Source organism: Eurosta solidaginis, chromosome 4 (genome assembly GCF_040869045.1).
Source record: "Eurosta solidaginis isolate ZX-2024a chromosome 4, ASM4086904v1, whole genome shotgun sequence".
NCBI classification, from domain to species: Eukaryota; Metazoa; Arthropoda; class Insecta; order Diptera; family Tephritidae; genus Eurosta; species Eurosta solidaginis.
Genome location: NC_090322.1, coordinates 205,246,059 through 205,265,589, shown reverse-complemented (window position 1 = coordinate 205,265,589; position 19,531 = coordinate 205,246,059). Strand labels below are relative to the sequence as shown.

Sequence of the window (19,531 nt, the reverse complement as noted above, 5' to 3'; positions counted from 1 at the left end):
TTAGTCGGTTGGATTTATATGAAATAATAATTGAATAAAGAAAATAATTAAAAAACAATAAAATGAAGTTAAACGATATAAAACAAATAAAATTTAATTAAATTAAATATATAAAAAAAAATTTAATTAAATAAAATGAAAAGAAAATAAAAATAACTTAAGTAAAATAAAAAGTAAAAAAATTAAATTAAACTAAATGAAGAGAATGAAACAAAATTTCATTAAATTAAAGAAAAAGCTTAATCTAGAGCTATGTTTAATTAGATTGAACTAAATTAATTTAATTAAATTGAAATTTAAGCTTTAAAATTTAAATCTAAATTAACTTAAATCAATATGTTTACAGAAACTTATAGATTTATCGGAGTGTTAGAAATTTGTTATTAAAAATATATCGATTTCTTATCAAAAATGTATTTGTTTTTATTGAAAAGTTGTTGATTTATTATCAATTTGTTACGAAACAGATACCGATAAAACTTAAATTTAAAATCGATGACAAACATAAAACCCTTCGAAAAGAAGCCGTTTAGAAACGAATAAGAAGACAGTGACAAGCTGTTAACAAGTAGATAGCCAGCTAATAGCAAATCGAAATCTCGAATCTTGTCGATATCGTTTGTTCCCGATTAGAAGACGATGAAGCCAGAAAATAGTTTTTTTGGTTAAGCACCCTTTGTTGTCGATTAACTTCAACCCATGGGTGATCTCTAGTTAACTTAAACAAGTAAGGAAGGCCAAGTTCGGGTGTAACCGAACATTAGATACTCAGCTGAGAGCTTTGGAGACAAAATAAGGGAAAATCACCACTTAGTAAAATTAACCTAGGGTAACCCTGGAATGTGTTTGTATGACATGGGTTTCAAATGGAAGGTATTAAAGAGTATTTTAAAAGGGAGTGGGCCATAGTTCTATAGGTGGATGCCATTTCAGGATACCGCCCTAAATGTGGACCAGGGGTGACTCTAGAATATGTGTTGTACGATGTGGGTACCAAATGAAAGGTGTTAATGAGTATTTTAAAAGGGAGTGGGCCTTAGTTCTATAGGTGGACGCCTTTTCGAGATATCACCATAAAGGTGGACCAGAGGTGACCCTAGAATGTGTTTGTACGATATGAGTATCAAATTAAAGGTATTAATGAGGGTTTTAAAAGGGAGTGGTGGTAGTTGTATATGTGAAGGCGTTTTCGAGATATCAACCAAAATGTGGACCATCATAATATCTTCACCGACTGCCAAATTACAGCTTGCAAAACTTTGAAATTACCTTCTTTTAAAAGTAGGCGGTGCCACGCCTATTGTTCAAAATTTTACTAATTTTCTATTCTGCGTCATAAGGTCAACCCACCTTCCTAGTTTCATCGCTTTAGCCGTCTTTGGTAATGAAATATCGCACTTTTTCGGTTTTTACGAAATTTTCGATATCGAAAAAGTGGGCGTGGTTATGGTCCGATTTCGTTCATTTTAAATAGGGATCTGAGATGGATGCCCAGGAACTTACATACCAAATTTTATCAAGATACCTCAAAATTTACTCAAGTTATCGTGTTTACGGACGGACGGACATGGCTAAATGAATTTCTTTTTTCGCCCAGATCATTTTGATATATAGAAGTCTATATCTATCTCGATTAGTTTATGCCGTTACGGATTACCGTTATGCGAACAAAGTTAATATACTCTGTGAGCTCTGCTCAGCTGAGTATAAAAAGAGCTTCCAGACCTAGGCCTGTATGTTTGCACATCGAACTCCACGAGTACTTGGTACTCACATTAATGTTTTATTTTAATTTATTAATTTTTATTTTGTTTTACTTTATTTTATTTCATTTTTCGTTTATTGTATTTTATTTTATTTTATTTTGTTTTATTTTATTTATCAACCAACAAAAAACGACCTAAATATATGCAAATGAAAAATACGATAAATTGAACTTGAATCTTATAGATTGTTTTAGTAAACACTTTGAATATCAGCAATGAAGGTACACTTAGCTCATATTTGCTGATTCTCACGTTGTATTTATATAACTAGTTTCTCATCGCTTTGGGTTCTATTAATAAGTGCATCTTATTTAGCATGACGGCCGCGGTGGTGTGATGGTAGCGTACTCCGCCTAGCGCTAGAAGATCCTGGGTTCAAGTAAGAGGCGAAACAAAAACAAAAATTTTGAAACAAGTTTTTTAATTAGAAAAATTTTTTCTAAGCAGGGTGGACCCTTCGGCATTGGTTTGGTAAACACTCGGAGTATATTTCTGTCATAAGAAGCTTTTCAGTGAAAGTTTATCTGCCTAACCTTCTTCAAATGTGTATAGGGCCTTGTATTGATTTAGCGCATTATTTTCCCACATTCTTTCCATTCTATTCGCCTATCACCAACCCGCAGATGAGCACAGGTATGTTGTTGCTATGAGATTATGTAACCGTATATGTAGTTGATCCATGATGAGTACTTTCTTTGTTTACACGTAGCGCCTGTGTGGGTGTCAATAGTCTCATAGTTTAAATAGGTGTTTGTCATTTGTAGTTGTGGCATTATTAAATTGATATTTTAGCGCTATAATGAAATTTTTTTAATGACTTGCACTGATACCATTCTAACTATAGTTTGGTTGTAAAGAGGATGCAAAGTTGTGCACTTGCCTGCTTATTCTATATACATATATACAAGCAAAACACGAAAAATGAAGTCCTGTTTGCTCGTTCTCTTGATTGCCAATAAAATTGAAGTAAATTAAAAAAAAGTGTATACATTAATTATATTTTGGGTTCTGTAATGGTCAATATCATCGAAACGTACTGAAGTATCAAAATAAAATTGGTCAACAAATGATACCAAAATAATCTCGAAAGCAAGCCTGAAATCGTACCGAAATGTTTCGAAACCAATCCAAAGATTGGGATATGGCCCCCAAATTGTTAAGAGTACAATCCCGATATGATACCCAACGCAATCTCAGAAAAGTCCCCGTTTTATATCAGAATAGCCCCTCTCGGATCACAAACTGAAACTGAGAACAATTTTAAAATGATCTGAGAACAATCCTGAGGTGTTCAAGAGTTTATCTCTATATGATTCGAAATAGCGCCGAACGGTTCCGTAAATAGTCCCAAAATGGTACCCAAATTGATTCGGCGATAAACATGGATTAATGTTCAAATCAGGGGCTGAAACTGTTATTCCTTTTGTAATATAATTTCTTGCAAAACTATTAATTTTGGACTTTTAATATATTTGGGTCAAGATAAATATTATTTTCGGATTTTTATTACCTGATTATACTCGGACTTTTAAAAATAAAAGCCCGGAAATAAAAGTTGAATCCAGTCTTTTATTTTTTAAGGCCAAAATTAAAGTCCGGCTTGATAACAAAGAAACGGCTTATCTGAACTAAAAAAAATGTTTGGCCTTAAAAAATAAAAGTCCGGATTTAATTTTTATTTCCGGACTTTTATTTTTAAAAGTCCGAGTTTAACTAGTTCTATCGGACTCAAAAAAAAAAAAATACAGATTTGACTTTTAATTGTGGACTTTTATGGAAAAAGTTCGAAAAAAAGTACGCATGCTATAGGGAACTCAAACATTTTTACCTAGGATTACCAGGACTTTTTCAACTCCGAAAAAAAAATAATTATTATTTTACGTCCCTGCAGTAATTGATTTCGAAACTTTTCCAGTAAAGTAAATCTACTTCATATGTAGATTAAATAGCGTGCCCTTATTGTAGATTAGCGGATGCATTAGCTGTCAAATTTTGGCTAACCGACACATCTTGTTTATAATTTTGTTTTCCTCTTTTCTTTTATTTCGTGCTTCTATCTAGGAAGAGATAGTTGTAGCTCTAGGAAAAATCTACTAAGGGTTAAGTATGAAAAGAAAATAATATCGTTATATGTAAATTTGGTATACGGCGAAGGAAGTCATGACACGCAGTATACTAGGCCAGCTGGTTATAAAAAATAGCTGAGAGGTAATACTGAATTAGATTATTTCTGATCCGATTTTAATAATATTTCATCATTACGACCCACTCGCCATTAATTTCAATACAGCTGATTTTTATTGTTAGTAATGTGTTTAAATTTGTAGTGGTTATAATTAACGCGTGTAACATTACTTAACTACATATATATATCTATTTTAAGATGTACGACAAAATACGTTATAGCGCATAACAATGTAGAATCAATGTATGCAATGTATGACACATAGCCTGTATTAAAATATTAATAAATTGCAAGCGATAAAAGTGTCAAAAATGTTAGACAACTATTTACTTTATATTTATCGATAGACACGTATGTACGTACATATATATGTATGTATATTCACCTTGTTTAGCGATTTAAACGTACAAACTAATACAAAAATATACATTATTTTTGAAGATGATAAAAAATGTTCACAATTAATTTGGCAAGAAAATCGAAGGTGCGAAAACCCATCAGTCGTTTTCGCAACTTAGTCGGGCTACAAACTTGAATGCAACCAAATAAAAGTAAAACTTTTAATTTAAAAATAAAACAGTGATAATAAATATATATTGTAGTGGTTAAAAATGTGCAATGACAAGAAAATATAATAAAACACAAATTACTGGTTAGTGTGGATTGCAGATACTTTTGTTTGAAGAGCCGCTGGAATATATTTTATAAAAACTTAAATAAATGCCTGCGCGTCCATTGACAATACCGTTACCAAAATATCAAAGAATGCCATTGGTGAGATTCAGGTATAAACCTTACATTTAAGCTGCTTATAACGAAGTGTACAATAGACTGGGTCGAAAAAAAAAGTTGCTATTCTCCACCCCTAAATTTGAAGATTATGTTGAGAGGGTTTCGGAACATTTTTTTTTTATTTTTTTTGATCCTTCGAAATACAGCCAAAACGGTTTTTTCGTTGTAACTTGGTTAGTTGACGTCCCCCCCCGCCCCCCCCCCCCCCCCTAGTGTATGTTTTTTTCCTCACCAAACGAAAGTACTTAAAAATGCAAGAAAATGTTGCTTTGAAACCATATTACTAAAATAATAAACAGGAAAAATTGCTGGGTGTGCATTGAATAGTTAACAAAGATATGCCAAATATCATGAATAGGGGAAGTCAAAGTAAATAAGTGAGTCAAACCTGTTGTTTCGTATTTATAATAATAACACTATGCGACAAAATCAACTTTTTTTCTGGGTATTGGACAAACCCACTTTTTCGTAGAGATGGAGGCTTAAGTAAACAAAGTGCTATCTCCCCTTTTCGAGCTTAGCCTCCAAAAAAAACTTATCGGCTTTCGAAATTCGAAATTCTACATTTCGAAATTTTATTTTATTTTTTTGTTAACGCGTTCAGCAAATTCAAAAAGTAAAAATTTGGGCGTGGTCCGCTCTTTTCCCTTATTAGAAGGGCTGGATTCTTTTTTTGAGAAATTTAGCAAACCAGCTGTTATACGAGGTGAAAGTCAGAAATCAGAGTCTGACTGTATTCAGAAGTCAGAGTCTTACTTTTCAATGCAGATTTTTGAACTTCGTAAGCCGATATCTATTTTTAGAGGCTAAGTTCGAAAAACGGAGATTTTGTTAGCTGACCTAATCATGTGAAAACGACTTCATAGCTTAAAAAGACATTAAACGGAAATGTGAAGCTTCTCAAGGCCAAAATAATGACATATCAATTTTAAAAATCGGACGTCAAATAACCAAGTTACAACGAAAAACCCGTTTCGGCTGTTTTTCGACGGATCAAAAAAAATTTTAAAAAATTTTTCCGAAACCCTCTCAACATAATCTTTAAATTTCGGGGCGGACATTAGCAACTTTTTTTTTTGTATAGGGGCAAACCCAGTCTAGTGTACAATAAGCATATATGTAATACTCCTATATTGCTAGTACCATGATACAAATATTACAATATAAAACCGTTGACAGACAATGACGTTTGAACAAATTTTTAAATTCTTTCTTCTTTTTTATACCCAGCTGTAATTGTACACAGCGTATTATAATTTTGATTAGATAAATGTTGGTTGTACAGATATAAAGGAATCGAGATAGATATAGACTTCCATTTATCAAAATAATCAGTATCGAAAAAAATTTGATTAAGCCATGTCCGTCCGTTAACACGATAACTTATGCAAATATTGAGATACGTATCTTCATCAAATTTGGAATACGGGCTTACCTGAATCAGAATAGATTTGTATTGAAAATGAGCGAAATCGGACGTTAACTTTTTCGATATCGAAAATTTAGAAAAATGGAAATAATTCAAAAACGTATACCGCTAAGCTAATGAAATTTGGTTGGTGTATTGGTTTTACGACGCAAAACAAACAAAAAAATGAAAAATGGGCGTGCCACCACCCACATTTAAATAAAAATAAATGTAAGGCGTGATAACCTCCGAAGAGATCTAAGGCCGACCTTCTCTTCCAATTTGCATCGTGTTCATATTTAATTTTTCCTACAAATTAGCGGGACGGGACCTACTTTTTTTTACGCCGATCCGAGCGACATCTGCAAATATATGAGTTTTCACTGAGAGCTTTTCATGGAAGAAATACATTCGGTGTGCTTGCCAAACACTGGCGAGGGGCGTCCCCGCTTTGCTTGTTCTTAATTCAAAAAACTTGATTCTAAAAGTTTCATGTTTCTTTGCCCAGGGCGTGAACCCAAGATCTTCGGTGTGAATGGCGGAGCCCGCTACCAACACACAACGGCGGCCGCCACCACCCACATTTAGATGAAGCAATTTTGGAAGTTTAACAAGCCGTAAATCAAAAGCCGTCAAAGATATTACAATGAAATTTGGCAGAGGCACCATACTTGCCAAATTATATAGACTGAGTGAAGATAATAAAAATCGGTTAAAGACCACGCCCACTTTTCCTAAAGGTCTAACCTTAACAAAGCTTTCTATAACTCTATCGTATTTAACTATATTTGACAGATATTCTACCTCAGTAGTGGTATAGTTGAGCTAAGAACAAAACTGAAACAAATTTTGAAAATGGGCTTGACCTTTTTTTGTGACTCTTTCCAAAATACTTTTATTGCCATAAGTTGAACAAAAATCTCCCAATCCGAACGAATTTTGGCATGCACATTTTTTCATAGCTACAGCCGTTACACTGCATTTTTACCCGCTCAAGTTCATTAGTGGTAGCTTCTGTATCATTTTTGCTTCTTTTGCACGAAAATGAGTGCAGTATAAAACCACATATGTATTATTGCACAGCCTTATAACACTATTAACCACACAACAGCATTTCAAGTGCAAAGCTGGGTAGGTATGTAATGTTCGGTTTCTCCCGGACTTGGACTTTCTTAATTGTTTTAAAATTGTAATACTTTCCCCTGAAAGTTACAGTTTTTATTCAGCAATATTCGATCAATTCACAATTGATTCACGTTGTCAAGGACTACGCAGACATTTATCTAGGTTTGGATATATACGCACTCTACATAGTCTCAATATTGACTTGCACAAACAGCTGATAATTTATTTTCGCACCCGCTCTCTGAGAACAACTTACGATCTAACGATGGAACAATAGTTCAATTGTTCAATAGGTAACTCATCTCTATAGCTACAACATATCCGTGTTAAGATTGTCAAAAATCTGCGTGTTGATGTTAGCAGAATGCAATGAAAGAATACATGAAACTTTCAATGTTTATGTGTTGTGGAAAAATAAAGCGCCAAATACTAAGATGCATTTACTTATAAAATAAACTACCATCTCCTTTTGACAATCCCTACGTCAGTACAATGAACAAAAAAAAAAGAAAGTTAATTTTTCTTCGAAGCATACTTTATAGTAAAGGGAAGCTCTCTGCTGAATTTTGTTAGGGTAGGTTTAGCGGTTTTTGACTTATAATTAATAACACAGGCCTGCAAAAATAGGCTTTTTTTTTTTTGTTTTGGATCAGGAAATCATTTCCGGCGTATTTTTGCGCGCTGAATCCGAATCCGTCCTCATATTCGGCCCAGCACGTCAGGATTTTGAGATATCCTAACCTGAAAGTGCGAAAAACACTGTTTTTAGCATTTTTTGAGTTTATATTTTACGAATAGGAAATTTTTGAATGACGAATGTGCTTACAGTATCTATGAGAGCAACTCTTTCCCCACAAAATCCATTTTCGAACGCCTCGATTTGATTTTTCTTTCGCTAGATATGGTCAATTCAAATTGGGGTCTGTTGTCGAAGTCACATATCATGAGGTCAAGGCCTGCAAGGTTTTTCTGTTTCGGATCAGGAGGTCATTTCTGACGTATTTCTGCGTGCTGAATCCGAATCCGTCCTCAGAATTGGTCCAGCACGTCAGGTTTTTGAGATATCCCAACCTAAATATGCGAAAAACGCTGTTTTTAGCATTTTTTGAGTTTATATTAGCTGTGTTTTTTTTCACGTCTATATACGTTTACGCTTAAACTTTATATGGACTGCTAAGCGACAAACTTTAAATACACCTCTGAAATTGCTACGCATAAAATTAGTACTGTAGTAACTGAAATATGTGTCCATGCTTCACCCTCTTCACTAATTCCATGTATTCTATGCGCGTCTACTATCTATCACAACTGATTCAGCTAGATGTTATACACAAAAATACAACAGAGTGTTGTATCTCCACTTGTCGGTGTACCCTGTAGCTTTAGCTAGTTGTTTAACCACAGCCGCTAGATGGGTCTCCTAAGAATTATCTAAGCGAGGATAGGCGTTTTTTTCACGCGCATACGTTTCAATTTTTTTAGTAGCACTTATATCAATAATAAATTCGTGACCCAAAGTGTTAGCGGCCACCTCATGATATGTGACTTCGGCCAAAGAGGATAAATATAATAAGAGCCGTCACTCGTTATTTATTTGGCATTTAATCGATGTAAACTGTGAGGTAGTCGCTACTTTTTTTTTTTGGGCGAGATGTTTATAAATGTCTTCTATAAATTTTCATGGGGTATTTGTGTTTATTTTTCCGACTGTATTCAATTAATTATTTAATTCTCTTTCCAAAAATCACGTTTGCATAAAGTGGCAACACCGCATGGATAAATGGGAGGCAATTCAAAAATTTCTCTCATAAAAAAAAGTAGCGACAACCTCACAGTTTACATCGAGTAAATGCCAAATAAATAACGAGTGACGACTCTTATTATATTTATCCTCTTTGCTTCGACAACATACCCCATCTTGAATTGACCATATCTCGGGAAAAAAAAAATCGAATCGAGCCGTTCGAAAATGGATCTTGTGGGGAAAGAGTTGTTCTCAAAAATACTGTAAGCAGATTTGCACAAAAAAAATTTCTATTATTAAAATATAAACTCAAAAAAAGCTAAAAACAGCGTTTTTACACTTTTAGGTTAGGATGTTTCAAAATCCTGACGTGCTGGACTAAATCTGAGGACGGATTCGGACTCAGCACGCAGAAATACGTTAGAAATTACTTCCTGATCCCAAACAAAAAAAACCTTGCAGGCTTGTGTAATATTTGTAAAATTGATTTTATCACAAGTGGGCGGTGAACCGTCAATTTTCAAAAATGTTTCCAAATTTCGACCAATAGCAATCCACACATACAATTTCAACATTCTAGGTGTATTATTTACTAAATAGTGGAGTTTTTTGTATTTTCCAATATGTTGTATATATAAAAAGCGGGCGTGGTTATCATTCGATTTCACTCATTTTCAATACCAATCGGTTCTGGGTCTAGATATCCCCGTATACCGTCTTTGGTGAAGATATCTCAATATTTACTCGTGTTAACGGACAGACGCACAGACGGGCGGGCATGGCTAAATCAAATTTTTTTTTCGATACTGATAAGCTTAGTTCAAAATTCTGTTAAAAATTAATAAAAAACTGCAAAACAAACTGAGTATAACTTGTACTGAAAAACTGGGCAGTAGAATCAAAAATTAACTACTCACCCTAACAAATAATTCGAAAGTCTTTTCTCTCAATCTCCACGTCTTTAGTTCCTGTTTGTAAATTTCGCTTAATTCGTGCTAGAGGTTTTATTTAGCCACTATCACTTCACTTACATACGCTCGCACTCACACATTTTTTTTTTGTGCACTTTTGCTTGATCTTTTTTTTTACAAAAAGCACCTTGAACAACATTTTTCTTATTCTATTGCACTTTTTTAACAGCAGCATGTCAACACTTTTATATACACACAAGTTTGTACATATTTAGATACATATGTGCATTAATGTACATACCTCAATACATACGTACACACACGCATGCTTTTTTCAGCACTCCTTGGACGTTTTGTCTTTAGCGAGCACTTGTTAAATTACCGCGGCTTGTGAACTTTGAAGTTTTCTAAATAAATAACATACACGGATATTGTTTTAGTATAGTTATTTTACTATAATAATTATTATTTCACACAATTGCAATCAAATTTAATTTATTTAATTTAGTAACCACTTGACGATTTATCTCACGTGTTGAAGACTGCGCGTCGCATTTGGAACTAGCAATTACGGAAACCAGCGTCGCGAATGCTGCCCGAATTTATTACGTTTTTTTTTAGGTCGCTGTATCAGGTTTTACGTATAACTTGAATTAGTTTTAAATTGCATACTTTAAGGCAAAAAAAATATTGTCGCAGTATTCAGAATCCTACCACAATATTGGTTTATCGCTTTTTTGATTTCTACCATGCACAAAATTCTAAAATTTTTCTTTAAGAATTTCTGAAGTAGAGGTTTAAGGGCCAATTAAACTTACTCGCCTTCCTAAACGCCATAGTCGTAACCATACCCATATCCATAACCACCTCCAATATGATCGATTAATGGTGCCTTAACCTAAAAATCGTGAAAATTTCATAAAAATGAAGAAAACGCAAAAAATTACAAACATATTCCACAAAAAATAAGGCTCTTAGTCAGAACGTATCCAAAACAATGAATAAAATCTACAAAAAGTTATTGAATTCACCAACTCAAATATTTTTAGGTTATGGATATGGCGAGAAACCAAAAGCCAATTGGTTGGCTATAATATGGTTATGGCTTTAGCGTTATGGTATGGCACCATTAATCGATTACATTGATTTGCATAAGGTAGGTTCGATTGGCTGTTTTATCCTGTTATGATTTTATGGTTACGCCGCCGCTGCTCCGATATTTGTGACATTCGATAGCGGCCATGGCGGAACCAAAGATTCGAAAATAAAGATGTTGCACGCGCAAACTTCGGTGGAAAGCAGCGGAGCGTAACAAAATTCTAGTAGGTCACTTTCACCACACCAAAAACTTTAACACAATTTTTAATATTATTTAAGCACAGAAATACACTGATTGGAGTTTTAAAGAGTAAAAGTTAAAATTCTGAACACATTAGCTGAATAAAAAGTGTACAAATAATTGTTAAATAACAAATACAGACAGTGGTAGTTTAACAAATTCGGCTGTGGCAAGTGGTGAATGTGACCTACTAGAATTTTGTGAAGCTTGCTTCACACGATTTTTCGTCCCTGCAACATCTTTATTTTCGATAATCTTTGGCGGAACCATACAAGGTTGTTTTTGCAATAATATTTGTAAAGTTGATGTATGAAATAATATTAAAATAGTACAAATCAGCTCTCACCTTTCCGCCACCTTGTATAGTTCCCCCATGGTAGCGGCGTAAGCCTGCACTTTAAAAAAAAAGTTAAAGCTAGCTAAGGTTTTCGTTCTCCTGAAGTCGCTTAACAAAATCAGGTCTCACCACCGATCTTATCCGCATCAGCCGCCCTCCAGTATTGGAAGAGGTTTAAAATAGCTCTGTAACCCCAACAAGCTGATGACATGTCCACTTGTATCGTCATATCGTCAATTGGGACCAACATAAGCAAGTCTTGGGCGTTGGTCAAACGTTGCTTTGTACCGTGTGCATTGGACCATCGTTACGTTGGGCCGTCGACGGAAGGCACTAACGAAAGCTTAAACTGTACGTCTAGCGGTACGTCCAAAAGTTTGGTTAATTAGAAAACGTGCTAAGTCCGCACACTGGAAGGAAACTAATTTATGTAGTTTATTTTTGTGCCGGCCAAACATTAGAAGAGATTTGTGGTAATGTTTTATATATGTTGCTGTTGTATTAATAACAGTACCTCATCCCGTTCAATAGGCGCTATATGCACAAATTACCATCAGAGTAATATTGCTCAAGGAAACTAGTTACTTCAACATTGGTATTGATAATTTTTCGTGTCATTCTAGCGAAACTTATATATATATATTTTTGGAGCTAAAGAGAAACAAAAGAAAGTTGCTGTTGTTGTAGCGATAAAGACACTCCTCGAAGGTTTTGAAGAGCGTTATCGATTTAGATGGTCCTTTGCCGGATATCGATTCAGTACATTCCTGTAACAAGCACCATTAAGGTACAAGCCCGACCATCTATATGACCAGATTGAACCTTCTAGGCCATCCCGTTTCCCACCCCCAAGCTCCAGGGAACTTGGGGTCGCCAGAGCCTCAGCTGTCAAGGAAGCGGGATTCGCCATGGGTGGGTGAGATTGAAAATTGGGTTGGAGGGTTTCGCTTACCTGCCAGGGGTATATTCTATGCCCCCATAGCCCGCTGAGGGCGCTCTTGCGAGCCAATGCGATTTGTTTTAAAGTCAAAAGCATTCTATTTTTAGGTTGTTTTAAGCATTTTTTTAAATAATTTCGAGATTTTAGAATTATTGTTCAGCTCTGAATTGAATAAGAAAACAGAGTAGTAAACTGAGAGGTTTAAAATGTACCTAGATGAAAAGACTTTGAAAAACGCATGAAAGGTTTAAGATTTAGGCTCAAATTTCTAACCGTGCAAAAAACTGTAAGCGAATATTAACTAGAGAAAAACTTGTCACCGCAAGCAAAATTTCTGAATTGGTGATGTTTGTAAGGTAAAATTAATTGCTACTGCTACACGATTTTGAAAATGTCAATACAACAAACAACAACAACGAACTTGCCCGCCAACTCCAAGTGATTATGTAAACAAAAAGTGCAATCATAAAAAGCAAAATATTTCCAATGATGCGAAGAGCAATTTTTTTAGGTGCTAATAACTTGTGTAATTAAGGAGTGAAACTTAGTTATCTGATCTCACTCAGACTCGTGACGCACACTTTTGTATCTACAGGGTGTGGCGAAATAACCGAAATGATATAATAAAGATATCGGCCGTGCAGATAAAGTTAGGCCAGTCCATAAAAAGCTTAAGTGCATATGTACATGGGCAAACAAAGAAAAAATACAGCTATTATCTTCTATATCTTGCGCCCGCTGTAGTGTGGTGGCAGCGTGCTCCGCCTATCACACCGAATATCCTGGGCTCAAGCCCCGGGCAAAGCAACACCAAAAATTTAGAAACAAATTTCTTCAATAAGAAACAAGCTTTTCTAAGCGTGGCCGTCCGTTGGCAGTGATTTGGCAAGTATTCTGAGTGTATTTCTACGATGAAAAGCTTCTCAGTGAAAACTCATTGGCCTTGCAGATGCCGCTCGGAGTCGGCGTAAAACATGTTGGCCCCGTTCCGGAAATTTGTAAGAAAACATTATAGGGAGCACGACGCAAATTGGAGTAGAAGCTCAGCTCAGAGCATCTATTATTCTTGTATCTTATTTTATCTTATTTTATATTATTGTATTGCTATTACCGCTGATGATTGTTGCTTTGATTACATTCCGAAGAAGCATTACTGGTGAGCCAATTTTAAAAGTTGATATATGCGGAGGAATTCCTTTTGGTTCTAAGGAGTATAGAAATACATTTGGATAATTCACAATTTTATCTTCATCTGTAACTGTGTCGATCGATTTATATTTCGCCACTTCACCAGGAAATTGATTTTGTTAACATGATAGATGATGATGGAGCTAAGATAGTTCTTTCGCATAGTCAAAAAACAAAAACATTTAAATTTAAAATCTGAAATATGAAAAACTTTCGTCTTGATGGAAGGAACCTCGAGAAAAGATTTGCTGCTGATCGAAGTATAGCAAACACGTTTTCATAGGGAACACACACACAGAATTTGATTTCAATAGAAGATGTAGATAGACTGAAGCTTAACAATCGTTTTAACAGCGGCAGATTACTAAACGTCCAAAAGGCATGACAGCTAAACTCAACAATGCAGTCAAACTTTAGGTGTTAAAATAACTTAAGTTTGTACGGCAGCCATAGTTTTTCCCCATTTCACATTTTACTGGAGGTTTTAGGATTTAACGTCACATAGCTCCTTACCAATTTTAATTATCCTACCATTACGACATCCAGATATATGGAGTATAATATATTTCATTTGTATGGGAGGTGCCACGCCCCCTTTTACCAATTCCATATTTTCTTGGTGGTGTTAAGGATTGACCTCAAATAACTCCTTACTGAATTTCAATGTTCTGGCATGTATACCTTCAAAGTTATGCGGTACCAAATATTCCATTTGAATGGGAGGTTCCACGCCCCCTAATTTCCCAATTCTGCATTTTCTTGGTGGTGTTAGGGATTGACCTCATATTACTCCTTACTGAATTTCAATGTTCTGGAATGTATACCTTCAAAGTTATGCATTACTAAAGATTCCATTTGTATGGGAGGTGCCACGCCCCTTTCTCCAAATTCCGCATTTTCTTGGTGGTTTTAGGGATTGACCTCATATAACTCCTCATTGAATTTCAATGTTCTGGCATGTATACCTTCAAATGTATGCAGTACCAAAGATTCCATTTGAATGGGAGGTTCCACGTCCCCTTTTCCCCAATTCCGCCTTTTCTTGGTGGTGTTAGGGATTGAACCACGCTACTGTTGGCAGCCATAATTTCGAAATAGTAAAAGACTTCGTTTATTTGGGAACCAGCATCAACACTAGCAAGAACATCAGCACTGAAATCCAGCGAAGAATCAATCTTGCCAATAAATGCTGCTTTGGACTAGGTAAGCAATTGAAAAGTAAAGTCCTCTCTCGGGGAACGAAAATCATACTCTACAAGTCACTTATCGTACCCGTCCTGCTATATGGGGCAGAAGCATGGACCATGACAACAGCAGATGAAGCGGCTTTGGGAGTGTTCGAGAGAAAAGTTCTTCGAAAGATTTATGGACCTCTACGCGTTGGCGATGGCGAGTACCGAAGAAGATTTAATGATGAGCTGTACGAGCCATACGCAGACATCAACATAGTCCAGCGAATTAAAACGCAGCGGCTGCGCTGGCTAGGCCATGTTATGCGAATGAAAGATGATGCTCCGGCCAAGAAAGTGTTTCTATCGGAACCCGCCTATGGAAGCAGAGGTAGAGGGCGGCCCCCACTCCGTTGGAAGGACCAGGTGGAAAACGATTTAAACTCCCTTGGTGTGACCAATTGGCGCCGGTTGGCGGAGCGAAGGAGTGACTGGCGCGCCTTGTTGGACGGCCATAACCGTTTAGACGGTTAAGCGCCAATTAAGTAAGTAAGTAAGTTAGGGATTGACCTCATATAACTCCTTACTGAATTTCAATGTTCTGGCATGTATACCTTCAAAGTTATGCATTACTAAAGATTCCGTTTGTATGGGAGGTACCACGCCCCCTTTCTCCAAATTCCGAATTTTCTTGGTGGTGTTAGGGATTGACCTCATATAACTCCTCATTGAATTTCAATGTTCTGGCATGTATACCTTCAAAGGTATGCAGTACCAAAGATTCCATTTGTATGGGAAGTGCCACGCCCCCTTTTTCCCAATTCCATATTTTCTTGGTGGTGTTAAGGATTGACCTCAAATAACTCCTTACTGAATTTCAATGTTCTGGCATATATACCTTCAAAGTTATGCATTACTAAAGATTCCATTTGTATGGGAGGTGCCACGCCCCCTTTCTCCAAATTCCACATTTTCTTCGTCGTGTTAGGGATTGACCTCATATAACTCCTCATTGAATTTCAATGTTCTGGCATATATACCTTCAAAGGTATGCAGTACCAAAGATTCCATTTGTATGGGAGGTGCCACGCACCTTTTATATATCGAAATTATTTTTAGCCTAAAACCTTCCCGTTGATCGAAGGAACCCATAACCAAAATTTGGTGATGGTTGATGTGTGGGAAATACGTTTCCATAGCGAACACACACACACACAGAATTTAATTTTTATATATATATGGCTAAACCAATTTGGGATTTCAAAATCAACTAACCATCATCTCTCCTTCCTGTATCTTTCCTAAAAATTGCATGGCAATCTGTCGAGCCGTTCTCGAGTTATGGAGTGACAATCAAAATGTACACTTCTTTTTATATATATAGATATCTGTAAAAAAAAAAAACAAATGTAAACCTATTTGTAAAGCTTATAAAATACGATAAGCTCAAAACCTTTTAAAATTTACAAGACGTGTTCAAAATCATCGTGTCGGAAGAGTTTAAATGGCACTGTGAACTGACTGATAATTTTTAAATAGGTTGCCGCCCAATTGGCGGATCTCTTCTGGGCCATTTTGAGACTGTTTCATTATTATTTCAGTATTGTTTCAATTAATAGTTCAGGACTATTTGTGGACCATTTCGTTATCATTTGTTGACTATCTTAGGATACAGAAAGCATTTCGGCATAACTTCATGATCATTTCCGGATAGTTTTTGGGAATAATTCGGAATTATTAAAGCTATTTTCAGAACTGTTTTCGGAATCACTTTGTTACTATTATGTTGCCATTTTAGGATTGTTTTCAATATCTATTCTGGATAATTTTGGCATCATTTCATGATAATTTGCGGATTATTGTAAGATCCTTTTGAGAATATTTCGAATGCACTTCAGGGTTGCTTTCGGGAATATTTCGAGAACCTCCTCAGAACAAATTCAGAAGTTATTTCAAGACTATTTTGGAAACATTTCATGGGTAGTTCTTTGGACTGAATTAGCAAGTGAAGTATCAATTCCTCTATCGTAATGGCTATATCTTCTATATCTAATTAAGTGAATATGTGAAAGATGCCTGAAGTACGACTTGCTGAATATAAACGATCTATTCAGATTAGGTTAGATGTATTAGAATCAGGCCGAAATGCACAGTGTAAGTAGAGTGCCACCTAATCGGCAGATCCCTTCAAAATAGTTTCGTGACTATTTCATTATCACCTATGTATGTATTGATTTGCTTATCAATTAAGAACTATTTCAGGTCAATTTCGGTATCGTTTGCGAATTTTTTAGGATTATTAAAAGAATATTTCGGAATCACTTGATGACCATTTGGGGATATTTTTGGGAACAATTCAGTACTATAAGATCATTTCGGAATTATTTTTCAATAACTTCGTGACTCTTTCGAACTATCTTCGGATAATTTCGAGATCATATTTTGTTACTATTTTATTGTCATTCCAGTATTGTTTCGAAATCTATTCTAGACTATTTCAGTAAAAAATTCGGAGTAATTTGCGGAATATTTTAGAATTGTTTTGAGAATATTTCGGGCTCTCTTCATTCTTTTCGACATCACTTCAAGGCCATTTGAAGGTGGACTATTTCAAGATAATTTCGGAGAAATTTCGGGATTATTAAGGAAATATTGAGGAATCTTTTCGGGACTATTTTGAAATCATTCATCAGTGGTTTTTAAACTGAAAAGGTAATAAATTCCTATTTGAAAAACAAGAAGATTTATGGTCTTTCCCTTCTCACATAGAAAGGAAATATCGACCTAAAATTCATCAAAGTTGGCCGTGGCTCCGTGTTGTGGTGGTAGTATCATCCTCAGCTGAAAATCCTGGGTTCAACTTTGGAGTGAAGAAGCGTTAAGAACTTAGAAACGAATGCTTTCAATTAGAAGCAAGTTTTTCTAAGCGGGATACCTGCTGTCATAAAAGAAAAGCCAGCTCATTCGCGCCTTGGTAATCACCCCACTGTTGGCCGCCATAATTTCGAAAGAGAACACTTCGTTTATTTAAAAATAAAATAAAATAAATGTAAGGCGCGATAACCTCCGAAGAGATCTAAGGTCGAGCTTCTCTTCCAATTTGCGTCGTGCTCCTCTTGATTTTCCCTACAAATTGGCCGGACGGGACTTTTATGCCGACTCCGAACGGCATCTGCAGGGCAGATGAGTTTTCACTGAGAGCTTTTCATGGCAGAAACACACTCAGAGCGCTTGCCAAACACTGCCGAGGGGCGACCCCGCTTAGAAAAATTTTCTTCTAATTGAAAAACCTTATTTTCTAAAATTTTGATGTTGCTTTGCCCGGGGTGCGAACACAGGGCATACGGTGTTGTAGACGGAGCATGCTACCATCACACCACGGCTACCACCCACATTAACACAAACTACAACATCGGCTTTGAACTAGGTAGGTAATTGAAAAGTAAAGTTCTCTCTCTGCACACGAAAATAATGCTCAGGCCATGTTGTGCGAATGAAAGATGACACTCTGGCTAAGAAAGTGTTTTTATCGGAACCCAGAGGAAGATCGCGGCCCCCACTCTGGTGGAAGGGCAGGTGGAAAACGATTTTAATTCCCTTGGTTTTACCAATTGGTGCTAGTTAGCACAGCGAGTAGCCTGGTTGGACGACCATTACCATTCATCGTTAAGTGCTTACGTGATCGGGGTAGCCCCCCGTCTCATCTGCCTTGCAGCTGCCGTTAGAAGTCGGCAAAAAATATGGGATCTACAAGCCAATTTGTAGAAAAAATTAAAAAGGAGCACGATGCAAATTGAAGGAGAAGCTCAGCCTAAATCACCTTGTAGGTGAATTACGTCAAGTATTTATTTTATTTATATTCACGCCAAATTACTATTATAATATATTTTTAGTCACCTTGTAAGTGCAAAAAGTTAATTTTTTTGAGCCGAGAATGTGGCTGTAATACATCCATGCAAATATACATATTTCTAGAGCATTTTCGGCTTTCGCAGCTGAAAAAATTGTTACACATTTATAAATAGATCCTACTACAATAGCAACTTGAATTATTTCTTAACTTAACCGCAGTTCGTCTTAAACTTTCATCGTAATATGTCACTAAGCGATCTCTATCGGGCACGTGAATCCTCTCTGACCAGCTACTGTTGGACCGTATCCGATTTTACTGTTGTTGCACCATTTGCAGCATTAAAACCGAAACAACGCGTTCGTTATCACAATGACATACCAGGATATGTGCCAAAGTTTGTTTGAATTAATAAAGGATATAAAAATGAAAATACAAATATACAAATGAAAAAATATTCTACTTACATATGTGCATAAAGACAGTAGTGTTTTGGTACTGTGCTCGCGGTTTCTGAAATATTTTTAAGAAACCTTCGAAATAAGAAAAGGAGCAGTGCAATCGTCCTACTTATTTTACCTATAAAATATATAAATTTTCAAGTGCTAGTGTACTGCATATAACAGTAATATGAAGCTTGCGAATCTGTTAATGTAATATTGATTAAGTTTATATAAAGCCCCTTAAATTCATTCTTATACACTGGTTTTCATGCTAAGTCCCTGATGATCATAATTATCCTATTACATAACCTCACATCTCAGTTGTTTTGTAACA

The 19,531-nt window shown here is 35.7% G+C and overlaps 1 protein-coding gene across 3 annotated transcripts in view; it reads left to right on the top strand.

The window, feature by feature from the left end:
* The first annotated feature begins 4,543 nt into the window (after window positions 1–4,543).
* The window catches only part of OtopLb (Otopetrin-like b), a 61,276-nt gene continuing 46,288 nt past the window's right edge, over window positions 4,544–19,531 (top strand). The window contains exon 1 of one of the 3 annotated variants that reach the window (XM_067779987.1): window positions 4,544–4,736. In XM_067779987.1, coding sequence (XP_067636088.1) covers window positions 4,672–4,736 — 65 coding nt within the window. In that variant the 5' untranslated portion in view covers window positions 4,544–4,671. Of the gene's footprint in view, window positions 4,737–18,999; window positions 19,152–19,531 lie in introns of those variants that run through there. The other 2 variants (XM_067779985.1, XM_067779986.1) reach the window with 2 other exon arrangements.